The sequence below is a fragment of the Saccopteryx bilineata genome, chromosome 12, assembly GCF_036850765.1.
Source record: "Saccopteryx bilineata isolate mSacBil1 chromosome 12, mSacBil1_pri_phased_curated, whole genome shotgun sequence".
NCBI classification, from domain to species: Eukaryota; Metazoa; Chordata; class Mammalia; order Chiroptera; family Emballonuridae; genus Saccopteryx; species Saccopteryx bilineata.
In genome coordinates this window covers 8,762,825-8,784,930 of record NC_089501.1, presented here as the reverse complement: position 1 = coordinate 8,784,930, position 22,106 = coordinate 8,762,825, and the positions used below count along the sequence as shown (strand labels likewise).

The 22,106-nt window shown below is 37.8% G+C and overlaps 1 protein-coding gene across 2 annotated transcripts in view; it reads left to right on the top strand.

The window, feature by feature from the left end:
* The first annotated feature begins 46 nt into the window (after positions 1–46).
* TUBE1 (tubulin epsilon 1) overlaps positions 47–22,106 on the top strand; it is a 25,125-nt gene continuing 3,065 nt past the window's right edge. The window contains exons 1-9 of one of the 2 annotated variants that reach the window (XM_066248111.1): positions 47–177; positions 278–351; positions 911–963; positions 5,521–5,578; positions 9,838–9,953; positions 11,316–11,437; positions 19,653–19,840; positions 20,056–20,231; positions 21,026–21,166. In XM_066248111.1, coding sequence (XP_066104208.1) covers positions 153–177; positions 278–351; positions 911–963; positions 5,521–5,578; positions 9,838–9,953; positions 11,316–11,437; positions 19,653–19,840; positions 20,056–20,231; positions 21,026–21,166 — 953 coding nt within the window. In that variant the 5' untranslated portion in view covers positions 47–152. Of the gene's footprint in view, positions 178–277; positions 352–910; positions 964–5,520; positions 5,579–9,837; positions 9,954–11,315; positions 11,438–19,652; positions 19,841–20,055; positions 20,232–21,025; positions 21,167–22,106 lie in introns of those variants that run through there. The other variant, XM_066248112.1, reaches the window with a different exon arrangement.

Genomic DNA, 22,106 nt, shown 5'->3' with positions numbered 1-22,106 from the left:
CAGAGCCGAGATAAGAGTGTAGCGACAGTAGCGACTTGCGGCAGCAGCGTGACTTACGGCGCCCCGCCCCCTGGGCTAGTGCCGTGGGCGGGCCGCAGAAATACAAAGGACTGAGCGGGCTTTTTAGACCTCCAGGCCAGCCGCACTGCAATATGGCCCAGTCGGTGGTCTTACAGGGTAAGCTGCACCGGGACGGAGAGGACCCAGTCGGCGCAGAGCCCAGTGGCCTGTTAGCCGCCTAATATCTGTTCTCTTTCCTTCCTCTCCCCGATCACAGTCGGACAGTGCGGAAACCAGATCGGCTGCTGCTTTTGGGAGTTGGCGCTTAGGGAGCATGCAGCGGTCAACCAGGTACCGGTCCGGCTCCCAGAGGCCCCCTCGCCTGGCACCGACGCTTTCAACAGATAAGAGCTTCTATTTGACCGACACACGTTGTATGGGGTCTTACCAGGAAAGAGCAAACCGGTCTTTAAACGTATATTGGCAGAGACCTTGATCTTAAGTTTCATGTAATTCTCAGGGTCTCATCTTTCTCAGGATTCTTGTGAACACCAATGAGATAGTATATGTGAAAATACTTTGTAAAATAGGAAACGTGTAGTATTTCTTAATTTAACCAGTCGGCTTTTAAAATGATCACCATGAAGTCAGAGAAAGCTCTCACTTAATTCTATACAGCTCTATGGGGACTTCGGCACCTTCCCTGAACTTAATTCATAGATCTCAGGGAATCTATTCTTACCTAGATTGGAAGAATCAGTCTCCACATTTTATGATCATTTGTTTTTACTCATCATCGCCACATACCAGCCCTTACAATATTGTGGGATTATTAAGTTGAAGAACTTCATTTGGGAAAGAGGCAAAACTTAATCAAATGCTGTAAATATTTTCTTTTTTTTTTTTTTAGAAAGGAATTTATGATGAGGCAATAAGCAGCTTCTTTAGAAATGTGGATACCAGGTAAGGTGGGATTAAAGTCTGTCACAAAAAGTGCTGGTGTGCTGCATAGATTTTTAAAACATGCAGTACCTGACTTTAGTGAGAGGCACTGACCCTTTTTCCCTAAAAGTCAAATTTAAAAAATGACAACAGCCAATGCAACAATAGCTGTCTGTGTAAAAGGGTCAAAATTATACCTATTTTTTGTCAGATTGGCAGATATAGTCTTTTGGTGTGCTGTAAAATTTTTGTGATTAGTTTACATGCCATGAAATCAAGAGGGTGAAAATCAATGACATAGCGTGATGATTACTTTTCATGTGAATAGATTGGAGGAGAATTCTTCAAAGGACAATAAAAACAGTTGGTAACTGTCAAGAAGATGTTGGGCTTTTTTGTTTGCTTTTCTCATTAAAAAGAGTATTTCTCAGTCTTATGTCACTAATATTCTGATATCATTCTTCAGAGCAGGACAACAGGTTTTCTTTTAAGACATACTAACCAACAGAAAGAACCTTTAGTATGTCTTCTTTTAACTGGACCTAAAAATAAAGTTTCACTTAAAGGAATGCTCAAAATTGCTCTTAGGGTATCTGTTAATAATAGGTAACTTTTGAAAGAAGAATATATTGTTTACATTTCTGTTGTTATTTGTGGTCAGGAATATTTGCTGTACAAATAGATGTGCAGAAAGGGAGAAAAACAATTGTCAGATTACCTTTGTTTATTTAATAAAGAGTATATGTAATTATATATCTTTTATCTGAAAGTAATTTGACATTCAAGGTTTGTTCGTAAGCTTTTAATGTTAAATCATTAAATTCATGTGTTTTAAAAACACTTAAAGCTAAACTGTGGTGAGCTTGAATTAAAAAATACTTAAAGACCAAAATATGCAGTTTTATTCTAATTCAATAAAAATTTCAGTTCTAATGTGAATTATTTGGCTGGGTATTTGAGGCAGTTATCTCCTGAGGAAGGCTAATTAGTTTTCACTTTTTGATGAATTCTAGAGTCAGAACCTTAGGCTTGCAAATTCAGAAACCTTGTTAACACCTTGAGAATTAATCCAGTGCTGTCTAGTGCAGGCAGATGCACCAACCTAAAAGCAGAAACTCAATTCGTTTTAATTGACAGTGGATACTATAACTCAAGAAGACTAGATACACAATTTCCTTCAAAAGCATATTCTCTTCTGTAGGAAATCTACCTGAAAAATGAGGTAATAGAAGGTTGGTTGGTAACCATGGAGCCGGACCAAGAGAAGTTCAGTGTATTACCCTAATGGCTGGTGTCATTTATCTTTATTATGTGAAGCTACAGTGGTACCTTGACACATGAGCACTTTAAATCACGAGCAGTCTGAGAAACGAGCAGTCACTCGCGGGGTTTTTTGCTTTAAGTCAAGAGTGGATATTTGAATCACGAGCTTCCACAACCTTCCATTACATGACCTGCTGAACTTTGTGAAAGAGAGAAAGAAACAAACTTCCATGGAAAGGTTTTTTGTTGAAAGGGCCTCTAAAGCTAGGAAAGTGTGGCGGAAAAAGCCAAAAGTCAGTGAAGAAAATGATGATTAAGCAAAGTACAAAGATAGCAATTAAGTTTAGCAATAAAGTTACTTGTTGATTAAGAAAAGTACAAACATAGTAATTAAGTTTAGCGATAAAGTTACATATCATACGTAGTGTGTAAGTTAAATTTTGCAATAAATGTAGCATTAAGTGTGTAGAGAGTAAGTCATGTTAAGCAATAGTGCACAAAATGAAAGCCTCCTCTGCCAGTCTTCTCCCCCTCCACCAGCATCTTCACCTGACCTTGGAGGTAAATACACTTCAAAAACCAGTTTATTTATTTACATTGTCTCTTTGTGTGTGTGTGTGTATGTATTTGTTATTTATAAAGTACATTTTCTTATTTAAAAGCATATAAAACAAAAAAATGTGGTTTTGGGGGGCCAAAATGGAGTAATTGCATGCCCATTAATATAAATGGGGAAATTTGATTTGACATCTGAGCAAATTGAGTCACGAGCTCGGCCATGAAACGAATTAAACTCATGTGTCAAGGTGCCACTGTATTAGATTCCCTCTTGTTTGTGAACTAGAACATCCTCTCCCGTACATGCTATTAAAAGACTCAAATTTGCCTTTCTAATACTTCCTTTTAGGTGCTTCTAACTAAATACTTACTCCCGTGTCCTCTATTCTTAATGACCATTCCTTTCATTGAATATTCCTGTATTTCCCCATGTATAAGAAATGTAAGATGCGTATTCTTATCCCCTGTATAAGAGGCACCTTAATTTGGGGGCCAAAAATTTGAAGAAAAAAAAGTATTACATAAAGTTACTGAACTCAAGTTTTATTTTATTCATCATAAAATTCATTCAACTCCTCATCACTGTCAAAACTCCCATGCATTAGCTTGTCCTCATCTGTATGATGATGAATCACTGTTTTCAACAAGGAGTGCAAAAACAAGCGCAAAAAAGTGGGAAATGCAAGTAAAAATCTACAACCACTGTATAAGATGTACCAAATTTTAAGACCTCAAATTTAAATTTAAAAAAAAAAAAGTGTCTTATACATGGGGAAATGTGGTACATAGTTGAGACTCGGCCTTGGAGCTGTCCCCTCTTAATGAGGTGACTTCATACAACTACTCTGTCATCTACTCTGCTTTATAATTTAGCTAAGAGCATACAGAGTCTCCAAAATCAAGTTTGGGGAGAAGGGGTTTGGCATCTTGCTCTTTCTTTGTACCATCAACACATGTAGCACCTCTTCTATAAGTTCGTACAAAAAAAATAGTTTGAAAACAAGGCCCTGGCCGGTTGGCTCAGCGGTAGAGTGTCGGCCTGGCGTGCAGAAGTCCTGGGTTCAATTCCCGGCCAGGGCACACAGGAGAGGCGCCCATTTGCTTCTCCACCCCTCCCCCTCTCCTTCCTCTCTGTCTCTCTCTTCCCCTCCTGCAGCGAGGCTCCATTGGAGCAAAGATGGCCCGGGCGCTGGGGATGGCTCTGTGGCCTCTGCCTCAGGCGCTAAAATGGCTCTGGACGCAACAGAGTGATGCCCCAGAGGGGCAAAGCATCGCCCCCTGGTGGGCATTGCCGGGTGGATCCCGGTGGGGCGCATGTGGGAGTCTGTCTGACTGCCTCCCCGTTTACAGCTTCAGAAAAATGAAAAAAAGAAAAAAAAACAAGACTGCTTCTTTGTGTACACTTCTGTATCTTTCAAAGGAAATGATCATACCTTTTTAACAGTATGACAGGAATTGACCTATACCAGGGATTGGCAAACCTTTCCTGTAAGAACCAGATGGTAAATATTTTAGGTTTTGCAGACCATAAGATCTGTATCACATATACTCAACTCTGCTATTAAAGCATGGATGCAGATAGTACATAAACAAATGAACGTGGCGATGTTCCAATAATTTTATTTTATTTTATTTTTTTAGCAAGAGAGAAACAGGAAGGAAGAAAGATGAAAAGCATCAATTTGTAGTTGTGGCAGTTTAGTTGTTCACTGATTGCTTCTCATACATGCCTTGACCCAGAGTGGGGGAAGGGACTACAGCTGAGCCAGTGACCCCTTGCTTAAGCCAGTGACCATCGGATCGTGTCAATCCCACGCTCAAGCTGGCGACCCTGCACTCAAGCCGGATGAGCCCACGGTTAAGCTGGCAACCTTGGGGTTTCAAACCTGGTATCTCAGCGTCCCAGATTGATGCTCTGTCCACTGCACCACCAGCAGCCAGGCCCAATATTTTAAGAGAACAAGCAGCTGTTCAGATTTGACCAGAACTATAGTTTACCAACCCTTGACCTACAGCATCTTATGCTTCATTCTGCCTCCCTTCATATATATTCTGACTCGTAAACTATATTGACTCGTACACTCTCTTTGGTCCTAGATTATTTATTGATACTTTGGTAACTATTTTCAGCATGAAATTCTAGGTATGTCCTTAGATGGTCAGTGGTATATAACTAGTACATTAGTTGATATATGTTTACCTATAACAGGAAACCTTATTAATGGTGGCTTGTGCAATAAAGGTATTCAGTTATCTCAGGTACAAGATAAATCAATAAATTGGATGCTCTAGGTTTGGAGAGGTGCCTTAAAGACCAAGATATTATTTATTGTTTGATTAATCTTAGTGTGTTGACTTTTTGTTTTCATGTTTATTACTTCATAACTATGAAATGGCAGCCTCCAATCTAGGAATCACATCCGTATTCATGTTCAATGTAGGAAAACAGAAGAATTGGTATCAACTGCATCTGATCCTTTTTATCAGAAAAGCTTCCCAAAAACCTCTCTTATCTCATTAGCCAGAACTTGATTACATGACCAGTACTAAAAAAAGGGGATTAAATACCTCACTTTTTATCCTGATGGGAGGTAGGCAAGGGAGAAGATTAGAAATGATGGCTCCTTTGTTATTTTTTGTGTCTGTCTCAATGGTCTCTAAGTAGCTTTACCATAGAAATCGAAGTTAACTTAATTGCTGAGAGCACTAACAGCCATGGAAGATCTTATGGTTTTTTTCTTGTTTTTTATTTTTCAGAGTGGTTGGTGATGGTGGCAGTATTTCCAAGGGGAAAATTTGTTCTTTAAAAGCACGAGTAAGATATACACACTCAGATTCTTACATCTCAAGTGTTTTTAAAATAACTATACTTCTGTAACTATCATGACAAAATAATTTAAATTTCTCAAATTAAAAAAAAAGTCTTTACTAAACCACTTCTAGTATAGATGTAATTAAGTAGACATTTGTGTCTGCCTGAAACTATATTTTGTGTTTAAGTAAAACACTGCATAGTTACCATTTTTTCCTAAATGTTTCAGGAAAAATACATGTTTAGATAAATGATAGGATCTTTCTTAACTCTAAGCCTGAAATATATACTAATGCAAGTAATTTTTTTTTTTTTTTTTTGTATTTTTCTGAAGCTGGAAACGGGGAGAGACAGTCAGACAGACTCCTGCATGCACCCGACAGGGATCCACCCGGCACACCCACCAGGGGTGGCGCTCTGTCCACCAGGGGGCGATGCTCTGCCCCTCTGGGGCGTTGCTCTGCCGCCTGGGGCAGAGGCCAAGGAGCCATCCCCAGCGCCCGGGCCATCTTTGCTCCAATGGAGCCTTGGCTGCGGGAGGGGAAGAGAGAGACAGAGAGGAAGGGGGGGTGGGGTGGAGAAGCAAATGGGCGCTTCTCCTATGTGCCCTGGCCGGGAATCAAACCCCGGGTTCCCCGCACGCCAGGCCGATGCCCTACCGCTGAGCCAACCGGCCAGGGCGCAAGTTAATTTTTTATTTGAAGATAATGGAAGATTTATTTGCTCCTTTTACAAAGCATGGGTTTAGCCACATTGTAGTAAATAAATACCATAACCACCTAAGACCTGAACAAAAAAAGAATTTGGGTCAGTAGCCCATATTAGCCTTAATCCCGTTTCAACAACACTTCCCTTCTGTGATTGTTTGTCTACAACAAACTGCTTTTTCCAGTTATTGATCAGTAACTTTTGGCTTTAACGTAAAAGAAAGGCGGTTTGGATGCTATGGAAGTGATGAGATGATGGGATCATACCTGGAGTACTGGCTGAAAGTGAAGAGCAGTAGGGTGGTACCTGGGAACTATCTATCTGTGACTTGATATCCTTGGAAACAAATTTATGGCCAAGACCATATGCTTATCAGCTGTTAGAATAATTGATTAACACTGGTATACTCTGCCATAGAGAGTGCTGACATCGCAATCCGAATCTCACACATAGAAAAAAGAAATGCTGGCATTTCCTAGACCACTTCCAATTTGAGCTCTTTCCCACCATCCTATTAGTAGGCAAAATAGAGGAAACCTTGGAAAAGTAAATCAGTGTGTTTCTGTAGCCTTTGATTTGTCCTAGAAGGCACTCTAACTTCTCCTTAGGAATCTTTTTTTTTTTTTTTTTTTTTTTTTTTTTTTTTATTTTTTCGAAGCTGGAAACAGGGAGAGACAGTCAGACTCCCGCATGCGCCCGATCGGGATCCACCCGGCACGCCCACCAGGGGCAATGCTCTGCCCCTCCGGGGCGTCGCTGTGTTGCAACCAGAGCCATTCTAGCGCCTGGGGCAGAGGCCAAGGAGCCATCCCCAGCGCCCAGGCCATCTTTGCTCCAATGGAGCCTTTGGCTGCGGGAGGGGGAGGGGTGGAGAAGCAGATGGGCGCTTCTCCTGTGTGCCCTGGCCTGGCCGGGAATCGAACCCAGGACCCCTGCACGCCAGGCTGATGCTCTACCACTGAGCCAACCGGCCAGGGCCAGGAGTCTTTTTTTTTTTTCTTTTTTTTTTTTTTAACAGAGACAGAGTCAGAGAGAGGGATAGACAGACAGGATCGGAGAGATGAGAAGCATCAATCATGTTTTTCCTTGCGACCCCTTAGTTGTTCATTGATTACTCTCTCATATGTGCCCTGACCACGGGCCTTCAGCAGACGGAGTAACTAACCCCTTGCTCGAGCCAGCGACCTTGGGTCCAAGCTGGTGAGCTTTGCTCAAACCAGATGAGCCTGTGCTCAAACTGGCGACCTCGGGGTCTCGGACCTGGGTTCTCGGCATCCCAGTCCAACGCTCGATTACTGCACCACCGCCTGGTCAGGCCTCCTTAGGAGTCTTGATAGTATATGGCTATGATCACTGAAGAGTGTAGGCTTCATAAGATAACTTCAGTGGTTGAGTCCCTTCACTCTGTCTAGTATCTGAAGTTAACAGGCAATTACTTAGAATTTTGTAAATCCTATATTAAGGAAAATTTCAAAGACCAGAAAGCTATCACCAGGTGGCTCTGGAAGAAAATATATAATAGACATCAAATCCTAAAACAATTATCACACCAGACCTCAGATGGCTAAGTGAGGAACCCAGAATAATTTCTCTAGTTGTAATTAATTGCCAAATCAAAAGGCCTGATGTGACTAAGGAAAGACTGTTAGAGTTATGTACTCTGTCAGGGTTTTAATACTAAGTGACTGTGACAGTGTAGATGCTATCATAACTGACTTTAGGAGGTGCTTGAATGTTAGTTTGGTTTTTTGCCAAATTGTAAGGTAATAGAGGGTATGGCTTAAATATGTTTAATCTGAGTCACGGTTTTGGAGACAGTAACTGAACGATTTTTCTTTAGATCAAAAACAATGTTTTAATCTTCCACAAATTATTTCAATAAATCTATTTTGGAACAGGGCCAGTATATGGTAAAAATTGCATAAAAATCCCTAAAATTACCAGCAAATAACCCTATATAGTCTTTGTCTATGGGGTCGTCAAACTTGTTATAAAAACCGCCCACTTTTGCAGTGCTGGTCAACCTGGTCCCTGCCACCCACTAGTGGGTGGTCCAACTTTCATGGTGGGCCAATCGCAGCACTGTTTGGTTGCACAGTAGGGACCAGGTTGACCAGCACTGCAAAAGTGGGCGGTTTTTATAAAAAGTTTGAAGACCCCTTTGTATGTGAAGGAGCACATTTGTAAACCTAAGTTTATTGTCTTTCTAATTTATTCTGCTGTAATATACTAATACTGTGTCATACACTACTATACAATTAAAATGTTTCTAATATGCTATGTAATACCACTTTAATTGCCAGCTTACAATAGCATAATTAATTATATAAAATAATTGAATTCACAAATTGTAACTCCATTGGAGTCAGTACTCTATAAATATCAAACTTGACTGTCTCCCTTCAGTAAGATGGTTAAGAGTCTGTTCTGCATCAGGATAGCCAGGTTTGAATCTCAGCTCTACTACTTATTAGCTGGATGATCATAGACAAGTCATTTAACTTTTGTAGGCCTCAGTTTCCTCAGTGTTCAAAGTAGGGATACTAATAGTACCTATACATAGGGTTGTGAGGATTATGTGTAAATGGGGTGGTACATGTAAGCACTTAGAATAGTGACGTATGTAGTAAGTGCTTAACATTATATGATCACAAGAAGTAAAAAAGCCCATGAACCAAGCACTTTCTCTTTGATATCTAGTGTTTTGGCTTTGCACATTTACTGGCTTGAATTGGACAGTTTTTGGCTGTGGTTCACAACAGCATGGTCGCTCCTAATGAGTAAATTCGTTAATGCACCCTGCATTGAGAATATTCTCTGGTTAATATTACCTTCCAGATACCTGAGATGTCTCAAGAAATTTGGCCCTGGCCGGTTGGCTCAGTGGTAGAGCATTGGCCTGGCGTGCAGGAGTCCCGGGTTCGATTCCCGGCCAGGGCACACAAGAGAGGCGCCCATTTGCTTCTCCACCCTTCCCCCTCTCCTTCCTCTCTGTCTCTCTCTTCCCCTCCCACAGCGAGGCTCTATTGGAGCAAAGATGGCCCGGGTGTTGGGGATGGCACTGTGGCCTCTGCCTCAGGCGCTGGAATGGCTCTGGACGCAACAGGGCGACGCCCCAGAGGGGCAAAGCATCGCCCCCTGGTGGGCATGCCGGGTGGATCCCGGTCGACCGCATGCGGGAGTCTGTCTGACTGCCTCCCCGTTTCCAGCTTCGAAAAATGAAAGAAAAAAAAAAAGAAATTTATAGTCACATAGGCACATGAATAAAAGAATAGATAGAAAATAAGTTGAGAGAATTACTCAGTTGTTTTTTTTTACACTTGGTAATTTGGAATAGGGTAAGAATTTAGAATTCATCTTTTATTGGATTGCACCTTTTGAGCAGAGTGAAATTATTTTTTAATTCTTAAATCAGAGTCTACATAGTCAAAGATTTTATTAAACTTGAATTATAAAAAGAACAGTGTAACTTTTAGTTCATGTTATTTTTTTCATTTACAGAGTAACTAACTCTAAAAAAATTATGATAATTCAATTTTATTTCTCTTTCGCAGGCTGTTTTGATTGACATGGAGGAAGGAGTAGTAAATGAAATTTTGCAGGGACCTTTGAGAGATGTGTTTGATAACAAGCAGCTCATCACTGATATTTCTGGCTCAGGGAATAATTGGTGAGAGAATATGCTGAACATTAAAACAGAAATGTCATCTGAAAAAAATGAGCAGTTTTTTCTTTCATTCTAATAGGTCCTGCTGACATGAAATTAAAATATAACTTGCCTTACTTAACTCTAGACCTTTTCTCCATCTTTTCCTTTATAAATGATGGTGTTTCATAATACTTGGAAGGCACCTATATCCCAGTTCTTTCTCTTTTCTTTTTTAAGAAAAAGATGAATCATGAAAAATTGATTTATTAAATTCCTTGTTGTAAATTGATTCTTGCATAATACTAAATAGTGACAACGGTTTTAAGTATCTGTATAAACTGTTCTCTTAACTTTAGTATTTGATTTTTGCAAGTTATCTAGTTGGTCAGATTTAATAGGATTGATACAGAGATGCAAGCCAGACCAGTGTCCCAGCATTCAAACTCAGCTTGAGGTTCTATTTGGCCCTTAAATTATAATGGTCCCTTTTCCTTCATGAGAAAAAAACTCCAGCTATGATCATTTGAAATTTTACTTTGAGGTTGTTTATTTGTTTTGTTTTGTTTTGTTTTAATTAAGTAGCTTCTTGCTATTTGCAAATCTACTTTTTACTATTTTAACTATTTGCAGTCAGTCCCTCAGGTTGATAATGTGTGGTGATGTATAATTTTACTAAAGCATGAATTTGAATCTTGTGTTCTGGGAGAGTCATTTGGGGAGAACCAATCACTGAATAAGTGAGTTCACCTGATTGCCCAGCTGACTTTTCTCTTAATTGTTGAATAACTTACTCTGTAACTTTTGATTACACCTGACTGCGTGTTGGGGGGAAATCGTGCTTATTTTTTAGTTCATCATAGTGATACTTGGAAATTTGGCATGTACATAAAAACGCTTGCAGGTCCCCATGAATATCAGTTTTCTACTGTGTGCCATTTAATCTAGTTATATCTTTTTCTCATATTTTAAACCAAAATGTTTTAAAATTTTCTCTTTCTAGTTGGCCACATTCTGCTTTTTCATATGTAAAATTGACTGCACTTAGAGTTTCTTTAAATGGAAATGAGAAAAACTGTAACTAAAATCTTGTTTTGTTTTAATTTTACCTTACGAAAAAAATGAAGGAAAATTTACGAAAGCATAGTTTAATATCCATTGATAATGAGCTATCTTATCAGTATGTCCGAGGAATATACATATATATTTGCTAAGTTTTCTACCTGGTGTCTTAGAGATACATGATTTAGTGACATGAAACATGAATAGGATTTACTTCATACAGTAAAAATACTTCCAAGTTTTTCTTTTTTTAATTTAGATCAGAAATGAAATCTTGAAATAATAAATTCAGGTAACATTTTTAATCTATATTCTTTTTTTCAGGGCTGTGGGGCACAATGTTTTTGGCAGTCTTTATCAAGAACAGATTTTAGAGAAACTGAGAAAGGCGGCAGAGCACTGTGATTGTTTGCAGTGTTTTTTTGTGATACATTCCATGGGAGGAGGTAAAGTTATTCTTTTGCCTATAACAATGTGAAAGTGCAATGGGGAATTCATTTGCAGACATGTCTTGCTTTTAGTCTTATGCTCGCTAACTATTAAGAATGTGTATGTTGCCTGACCAGGCTGTGGTGCAGTGGATAGAGCATTGGACTGGGATGCAGAGGACCCAGGTTCGAGACCCCGAGGTCGCCAGCTTGAGCGCGGGCTCATCTGGCTTGAGCAAAAAGCTCACCCACTTAGACCCAAGGTCGCTGGCTTGAGCAAGGGGTTACTCGGTCTGCTGAAGGCCCACGGTCAAGGCATATATGAGAAAGCAGTCAATGAACAACTAAGGTGTCGCAATGCGCGACAAAAAACTAATGATTGATGCTTCTCATCTCTCCATTCCTGTCTGTCTGTCCCTGTCTATCCTTCTCTCTGAGTGTCTCTCTGTCTCTGTAAAAAAAAAGAGAATGTGTATGTTTGGCCCTGGATGGTTAGCTCAGTCAGCGCATCTCCAAAACAACAAGGTTGCAGATGCAGCCCCCAGTCAGGGCACATAAGGGAAGCAACCAGAGAATGCACAACTAAGTGGAACAACAAATGAATGCTTTCCTCTCTGTCTCTCTATCTCTCCTCCTTCCTCTCTCTGTCTCTCTAACATAAATCAATAAATTTCAAAGGTTTTTAAAAAGTGTTTATGAATGTATATAACAACTTTTTATCTTAAATGTTTATCAAAGTGCGTCACTACTACCATTTTCTTAAAAAAAAGAAATCCTTTAGTTTCTTTTACAGAATTTTTGGCTACATGTCAGCGTACATGAGCTTTGTGGGAATGCCGACTTTCTCCTAAGAGTTTGCTTATTCCACCCAGAGCTAAGTAATCTGGCGTGTTCATAGGGACGCTTGGAAAAAAAAATCAGAATCCTTTCTCTAACTACCTGCAAACCTTTGTGTATCCAATAAGAGAAATAAGTAAAAGAAATCACTTTAGTCAGCTCCTTGAACTCATTCCTCACATGGTAATAAATCACCTTGCCCTACAGTAAATGAACTGCATACTCTCTTACCCCAGGGAAGTGTGTACCTTGCAAGGGAAGTATTTTGCTTCCCTGTTCCATGAAATAGAAACAGTTTGTAATCTGCAAATTTCATAATAGGGTTAGCTGATTTTGAAAGAAAAATTTGCCATGTTTATTCTTCCAAGCTGAGATTAAGATTTTATATATATTCAGCAGGTTATATACAATTGATTTTCTATACATATCTATTACTCAGTGTGATAGCATTTTAAAATTACAGTCATAATTGCTGCATAACCAGGCCTGTAGAAGACCATTATAATAATTAATTTTCTTTGTACTAGTATAATTAACATGCAAGCTTGAGTAAGGTTTTTTTAAGTTCGATTTATAGTTCATTATGGTGCCTTTTTAATCCCTCTATTACTCAAAATCTCAGAAGATTATATATAGTTCATAATCCACTGAAAATGACAAAAACAATTTAATACTGAAGATTAAAAATGAAGGTCTTCTTTCCCCACATTTAATCCCCATTAAGTTTGTCAATGTCATCATTCCAGGTATCTTCTATGCCTATTAAAAGTGTCTGTTTTTTTATATAAACAAGATTGTATAATATGTGTTATTTTGTAATTTTTTCACTTTATATTTTTCCCAAGTGTCTTTAAATATCAGCTGTCTCATAGAATTCAATTGTGTAAATAGATAATAATTTTGTTTTGTTTAGTGCTTTATATTTTTTATTCAATTTTTAAATTTTATTTAGAAAATTAACTTTAACAAGGTGACATTGATCAATAAGAGTACATAGGTTTCAGGTAAACATTTCCATAATATTTGAACTGTTGATTATGTTGTATACTCATCACCCAAAACAAATATAAGTGACAAATCATTTTTTGTCACTTATATTTGTTTGTCTTTACAACTTTTCCCCCGACCACCTCCTCCATTCCCCTCCCCCACATCCTCATCCCGCTGGTAACTACTTCACTTGTATCTATGTCCATGAGTCCCAGTTTTATATCCCATCTATTTGTGAAATCATACAGTTCTTAGCTTTTTCTGATTACTTATTTCACTCAGAATAATATTCTCAAGGTCCATCCATGTTGTCATAAATAGCACAATGTCATCATTTCTTATGACTGAGTAGTATTCCATTGTATGTATGTACTATATCTATCCAATCCTCTATTGAGGGACACTTCAGTTGTTTCCATGTCTTGGCCACTGTGATAATGCTACAATGAACTTGGGGCTGCATGTGTCTTAACCTACCAATGTTTTTGTGTTTTGGGGGTAGATATTCAGTTGAGGGATTGCTGGGTCATATGGTAGTTCTATTCTTAATTTTTTAAGGAACCACCATACTTTCTTCCAGAATGGTTGTACTAATTTACATTCCCACCAGCAGTGAATGAGGGTTCCTTTTTCTCCACAGCCTCTCCAACACTTGTTATTACCTGTCTTGTTGATGATAGCTAATCTAACAGGTGTGAGGTGATTACCTCATTGTAGTTTTGATTTGCATTTCTCAAATAGCTAGTAGAGATGCGCATCTTTTCATTTATCTGTTGGCTATTTGTATGTCTGATCAGGTCCTCTCCCCACATATTTTTCCTTTTTTTAATTGATTTTAATTTATTGTGTTTACATAGATTCTAGTGTCACCCCAAATGCATCCCCCCTCCCCCATATTTTAATTGGGTTGTTTGCTTGTTTGTTGCTGAGCTTTGTGAGTTCTTTATATATTTTGGATATTAACCCCTTATTGGACCTGTTTGCAAATATCATCTTCCATTTAGTTGGCTGCCTATTTGTTTTGTTGTCAGTTTCTTTTGCTGTGCAGAAGTTTTTTAGTTTGATATAGTCCCATTCATTTATTTTTGCCTTTACTTCCCTCGTCTTAGAGGTCAAATTAATAAATTATTCTCTATGGCCAAGGTCCATGAGCTGAGTACCTATATTTTCTATGTAATTTATTGTTTTGGATCTTATATTTAGGTCTTTGATCCATTTTGAATTAATTTTTGTGAAAGGGGACAAACTGTAGTCAAGTTTCATTCTTTTGCATGTGGCTTTCAATTTCCCCGGCACCATTTACTGAAGAGGCTTTCTTTACTCTCTTGTGGGTTTTTGGCTCCTTTGTCAAAGAGGAATTGATGCTTCTCATTTCTCTCCTTTCCTGTCTCTCCCTATCTGTCCCTCTCTGTTACTCTCTGTCTCTGTCAAAAAAAAAAAAGTGTTATGTCTTGATACAATATCCTCTTTATCATTATGAAATGTCCATCTTTGTCTCTAGTTAACTTTGTTGTCTTGAAACCAACATTGTCAGATATGAGTATGGCTACACCATTTTCTTTGCATATTATTTGCTTGGAGAATCGTTTTAAAACATTTCACTTTGAATCTACTTTTGTCCTTGCAACTTAGATGTGTCTCTTGAGGGCAGCATATGGTTGGATTTTGCTTTTTGATCCAAACTCCTACTCTCTGCCTCTTTATTAATGAGTGTGGTCCATTTACATTTAGGATAATTATTGACACTTGAGGATTTTCTAATGCCATTTTATGTTTTGTTTTCTGGTAGCTCTGTGTCTTATTCGGTTCTTCTCTTTTTTGTTTCTGTCAGTTGTTTTTGTTTGGTGGTATTCCACACTTCTTTTCCCTGTTTTCTTCTTTTTTTTAAGCTGTGTGTTTCAGTAGTGGCTTTTTTTTTTTTTTTGTATTTTTCTGAAGCTGGAAACGGGGAGAGACAGTCGGACAGACTCCCGCATGCGCCCGACCGGGATCCACCCAGCACGCCCACCAGGGGGCGATGCTCTGCCCATCCGGGGCGTCGCTCTGTCATGACCAGAGCCACTCTAGCGCCTGGGGCAGAGGCCAAGGAGCCCTCCCCAGCGCCTGGGCCATCTTTTGCTCCAATGGAGCCTCGGCTGCGGGAGGGGAAGAGAGAGACAGAGAGGAAGGAGAGGGGGAGGGGTAGAGAAGCAGATGGGCGCCTCTCCTGTGTGCCCTGGCCGGCACGCCAGGCCGACGCTCTACCACTGAGCCAACCAGCCAGGGCCAATAGTGGCTTTTTCACAGGTGGTTATCATTAGGTTAGTAAGAGAAAAATGTTCACATGTACAAGAGGCCTTTGTCTTATGAGTTGTTCTGCACTCCATCCTCCTTTGTTCCTGCAGATCTTTATCCTCTCCCCTTTTATGTTACTGTTGTCACAGATTATCTTTGTTTTTATTATGACCTTTTTGGAGCTTTAACTTGTAGTTTTGATTTATTTTTTCTTTGCATCTGGTCAAATAATGCCCTAGAGTATTTCCTGCAGGGGTTTTTTCTGGTGATAAAGTCTCTCAGGTTCTGTGTATAAAAGTTTTTATTTCTCTTTCATATTTGAAGGATAACGTTAATGAATATGGTATTCTTGGCTGGTAATTCCTCTCTTTCAGTACTTTGAATGTTAGGATCCACTCTCTTCTGACTTGTAGAGTTTCTGCTAAGAAGTCTGATGATAACCTAATGGGCTTTCCTTTATATGTTATGTTCTTCTTTTCCCTAACTGTCTTTAGGATTCTGTCTTTGTCATTTGATTTTATTACGATGTGCCTTGGAGTAGGACAGTTTGGGTTGCAGTAACTGGGCATTCAGTTTACTTCATGGATTTGAGGCTCTCTTTCAATAGACTTAGGAAATTCTCATCAATTATTTGTTCGAATAGGCTCTCCATTCCCTTCTCCTTCTCTTCTACCTTTGACATACCCATTATTCTTATATTGCTCTTTCTGATGAGTCAGAAAATTCTTGTAGAGCTCTCTCATGCTCTTTTTTAAATTCATGAGTCTCTCTCCTCTTCTCTCTGTAGCATCTCTGGTTGCCTGTCTTCGATGTCACTGATTTCCTCCTCTAATTGGCTTGTTCTGTTAGTTAAACTTGCTACCTCAGTCTTCAGTTGATGTATTGAGGTCTTCATCTCTGTTTTTTTTGTATTTTTTTTATTTATTTATTCATTTTAGAGAGGAGAGAGAAAGGGAGAGAGAGAGACAGAGAGGGAGAGAGAGAGAAAGAAGGTAGGGAGGAGCTGGAAGCATCAACTCCCATATGTGCCTTGACCAGGCAAGCCCAGGGTTTCGAACCGGCGACCTCAGCATTTCCAGGTTGACGCTTTATCCACTGCGCCACCACAGGTCAGGCTTCATCTCTGTTTTTAAAGTTTCAGTCTCCGTGGTAAGGTGTTCATTTTGTTCATTAATTTGTTTTCTGAGCTCATTAAGTTGCTTGTTTGTGTCTTTTTGCATCTTGTTGAATATTTTGAGAACCTCAATTTTGAATTCTCTATCATTTAACTCCAAGGTTTTCATGTGATTGAGATTTTTTCCTGGAGATTTTTCATTTTCTTTCTGAACTACATCTCTGTCTTGTGTAGCTATGGTATTCGATTTCTTCCTTGATGGCATTTGAGAGTGGGGTATTGTTAATAACCCTAAAAATAAATAAATCCATACATACATACAATAAAAAAATTTTTAAATTATGACAAGAAATAAAAACCACAGGAAAAAAGATTGAAAGCAAACCAAAAAATCAAAAACAAAACACCACAAAAAATAATAAGAAATATAAATATGAAAGAAAATGAAATTCAAAAGAGAAAAATGAATAAGAAGGAAAGGGGGGGGTGGTAAAGGAAAAATAAATTTTGATTTTGAGAGGTTTCTTCTAGTAGGTGTTGCTGTATTAACAACTTTTAGCTCTGAATTTCCTGAGATGTTGCTCTAGCAATGATGTAGGCAGGCCTCAGTGGCATTGGTGGCTGGGGCATGTTGTAAGGGCTTTATGGCTTAAGTTTTCTGGCTTTACAGCTCTAGCAATGGCAGTCTCAGGCTTCTGGGCTCTCCTTCCCACATCTCAACAGACCTGGGGACCAGAGGAGAAGCACTTCTGTTCTTTAGGGAAGAGCGTGGCTCTGGAAAGCTAGCTGTAGGGTTTGTCTTTGCGACTTTTGGTACCGCTAGGTGAGGGAGGAGGGATCTGGGAGGCTGGGGCTGCACTTTAGCTTTCTCTGTCTCTGCCGAGTGTGGGCTGCAGGCAGACCGCGGGAACACTGGCTGTGACCCCGCACTCTGGCTTTTTTGGTTTATCTCCCTCCTCTGCCCCTCTATCTCACTGCTCGGAGACCCAGTCACTCTTGAGTTTCCCTCTCCATAACGCTGACAAGGTCCAGAGAGTTTCCTCACAAGTCTAGCAGAGAAAACCCAGTCACCCCAGGTTTCTCTCCTCTCCTCTCCAAAGCCCATTGCAAATGCGTTTTATCTTCTGCCCCCCTTTTCATCACCTTTAGTCCATTCAGTGCATGGATCCTTCACTGTGTTACAGATGTTCAATTTGTTGAAATTTCAAGGAGAGATATCAGTATCTCTCATGCCGCCATTACGCTGATGTCATTGGGTAATAATTTTTAGTCAGTCCTCATTGATGGCTGTTGTTTATGGTATTTACTTATTACAAACAATCCCCTGTGAACATCTCATATATACATCTTTGTTTATTTGTGCCACTATAGCTATAGGCAGTATTTCTGTAAAGGAAAGTGAGACTAAAGAATATGTACATTTTAAACTTTGATAACTAAATATTTTCTTACATTATTGCACCAACCCATACTATTACCAATAATTTATAAAAATTTATTTCCTCACACTATCACAAATACTAAGTATTAGACCTAAATTTAGTATGTTCAGAATTATATTGTTTTAAATTGCATTTCTTTAACTGAAAGATAGGTTAAGCATCTTTACATCCATTTTTATTTGGTTTATTTTGAGTTAGATGTACCTTATTTTTCGCTCCATAAGATGCATTTTTTCCCCAAAAAAGTGAAGGGGGAAATGCCCATGCGTCTTATGGAGCAAAAAATGCGGTATTTTATTAAATATTTTAACACACCATTTGGTTCAGAATTTTTTTTTTTTTTTCTCCTTAAAACCCTAGGTGTGTCTTATGGTCAGGTGTGTCTTACGGAGCGAAAATACGGTATATATACATAGCACACATTTCTAGTGCATTATTCTTATTTTTTTGGATGTTGATTTGTGAGACCTCTATTAAAGAAATTTGGTCCTCCATCATATGTATTAAAGTTTTTTCTTAGTTTGACTTTTTATTAGTTTATAGATTTTTTTCATATATGTAAAGAAGTTTTATTTATTTTTCATGGAATCAAAAGTCTTTTCTGTAATGGCTTTGGTTTTGTATAATGCTTAGAAAGTCTTTCTCATTTAAGAGTAACCCCCAAAAAAACCTTTCTTACTTTCATCTAGTATTTTTAACATTACACCATTGTTAAACATGGATTACAGCATGGGCTCTTAAACTTCTTTTTAATCTGAACAACAGGAAGTATATTTTACATCTCAACTCAACATATACAAACAAACAAAAGTCAGAAATCATTATTTATCCACACTATATGTGACACATTGATATTTCTTTTTCATTTAAGAAAGTACTGGTCCTAGCCTAATAAAATAGCTTCATAGACCACTATCAGTTCACAACCCATAGTTTGAAACACACCAGGTTAAAAGATTCCAGTTTTATCTCTAACTTAAAGTTCTTAAAAATTTCTGAATTTATATAAATGTAAGTCTGTGCACCAGAAGTTACCTGAATAGGATACCTAGAGTTTCTGCTTTTAAATAGTTTTTTTTAAAACGTTTTCTATTTGAAAATATTGTAAATTTAAGGTACTAACACTTAATTTTAAACAATTTTGATTTAGTGTTTAAGTTGCTTATGTCATGATAGAGTTATCGTTAAGATTGTATATTACTACACCAAAGATGTAAAGATAGATTCATTTTTTTAAGCTGCCTAATATCAAATGTAGACTGAATGCCATCTTAGTTGAATTTTTTTATCCTTCAGTCTCTTCTTTTTGGCATCATATAGATATAATTGAAATGTGAAAAAGTGAAATATGGCAAGCCCTCCAACTTCACAGTGAGAGCCAGAGATAGAATTCAGAACTTTAAATCTTGCTATGCTTGTTGTTTTCATTTCCTTATCTGAAATTAGATGAGTTAATATATAATCACAGGAATAAGAGGTCTTAATATATCCACAAAAAGATATAAAATTCCAAGTTCCTCACAATTATATTCTGAACCATTTATGTTGGGTTTTTTTTTTGAAATTCAATCCTCAGGAACAGGATCTGGACTTGGCACATTTCTTTTAAAGGTTCTTGAGGATGAATTCCCAGAAGTATACAGATTTGTGACTTCAATTTATCCTTCTGGTGAGGATGATGTCATAACTTCACCTTATAATAGCATCTTGGCAATGAAGGAACTTAATGAGCATGCAGACTGTGTGTTGCCCATTGACAACCAAGTAAGAAATGACATTGGATGTATGGATATATTGCATATGTACTCATTCCTGTGTTATGCTTATTTGTTTATACAAAACATACTTTACTTTTCAGCTTCCCATCTAAAGAGAAAAAGGAGGTTTAAATTGTTTTTCTTTTGATCTTTACTTCCTGATAGAATGTCATCTATTTCCACTCATCTTAATAGATTCTCTCTAATATTTTCTCTTAAAAGTCTTTATTTGACATCATTAGCAAAATTGACCTCATGGTGAATTCTGGAAAGTTGGGTACAACTGTAAAGTCAAAGAGTCTGGTTACTTCAAGTGCTGGGGCTTTTAAAAAGCAGCAGGAAAAGCCCTTTGATGCAATGAACAACATTGTGGCAAATTTGCTGCTCAACCTAACAAGGTAATCTTAATGATGGCATACATGAGGGCAGTGTAAAAGCTTTGCTGTGCTTTAGATGATGTTCGTAATAGCATTTTTCTAGTTATTCTAAGTTGTTGGAGCTTCTTTTGTTTTTATTTTATATTGTCTAGTGGTTTCAGATATTGGAATGATAGACCAGAATTTTAATATCTGTGACTCCAAAGGAGCATTTCCTCAGGAAGAGTTTATGGAATATTAATCAATCTTAAAATAATAAAAGGATGAGTGGTAGATACACTTGAGAAACACTTGGTTAAACAAAAGTAAACTTTTTTTTCTTATAGAATGTCTTAGCCTTTAAAGCCAGCTAATATATACCTCCTCATTAGATGATCCAAAATATTTCCTTGATTTTGACCTAAAAGATTGCTTTGGCATTATTATATTCCGAATTATAGAGCTTATTAGACTTCTGAAGAATTTAGTAGATTACAGAATAAATCATTATTGACCTATATGTGTTAACTCAATCTAAAGCCTGTTTTAAGAAGATATTTTTATATATGTAATGAGCAACTATAATAATTATTTGGTTATATTTCAGATAAACCAGAAATAAGAATTGCTATAGATGTTGTGTTATATATTTTAATTATCTTTATACATCATGTTCATGATAGTATTACTAATACAAAGCGAAAAAAGTATATATTCTCTACTGAAGAACAGGGTATGAAAGAATTTAAGGAAATGCTGGCTGAATAAATCAAGCTACATTTAAAGTGTATAATTTTTAAATTAAATTTTTTTCATGCTTTAATGTTTTTTTTTAGCTCTGCAAGATTTGAAGGATCCCTTAATATGGACCTTAATGAAATCAGCATGAATTTAGTTCCTTTTCCTCGACTGCATTATCTTGTGTCCAGCCTGACCCCTCTGTATACATTGGCAGATGTTAACATTCCTCCTCGAAGGTGAGCTGCAGTAACTTTATTCCAGTTACTTGAGAACTTGAGTTACCTTTTTTTTTTTTTTAATTTTTTTTTTTTTTTTAATTTTTTTTTTTTTTACAGAGACAGAGAGTGAGTCAGAGAGAGGGATAGACAGGGACAGACAGACAGGAACAGAGAGAGATGAGAAGCATCAATCATTAGTTTTTCATTGTGCGTTGCAACACCTTAGTTGTTCATTGATTGCTTTCTCATATATGCCTTGACCGCAGGCCTTCAGCAGACCGAGTAGCCCCTTGCTGGAGCCAGCGACCTTGGGTTCAAGCTGGTGAGCTTTTACTCAAACCAGATGAGCCCGCGCTCAAGCTGGCGACCTCGGGGTCTTGAACCTGGGTCCTCTGCATCCCAGTCCGACGCTCTATCCACTGCGCCACTGCCTGGTCAGGCTTGAGTTACCTTTTTAAAAAATATTTTTAAGAGAAAAGTTTATAACTATTTCTTCATACCATTTTGTTTGAGAAGTTGGTTGATAGCCATTTTTCCATTATATGAATGCTTTCATATTTAGAAGTCATTGTTTTAAAAATGTATTAAACTATTTGAAATTAAATGTAATAACTAAATTTTTATGCTTACAAAAATTAATCAAGATATAAGATTTAAGAGCTTTGAAGTTTGACATGCTTAAGTCTGAATCTTAATTCTCTCATTTACTGGTAGAAAATATGCCACTACTTTTATTTTAGTTTTCCTCATCTATAAAAATGAGTCAGAGGACCAATCATACGTCTATTGGGTGTATTAAGTAACAAATGTTAGTTCTATACCTAGTTTATTTTTATCAGATAAATACAATAAACATAGATGTGTATGTTTTTGATATTTCATACTTCTAATGTAATAAAGGTAAGTATCCCAATAATTATAAATACCTGCTTACTAGTTTTTATATTTTATAACTAAA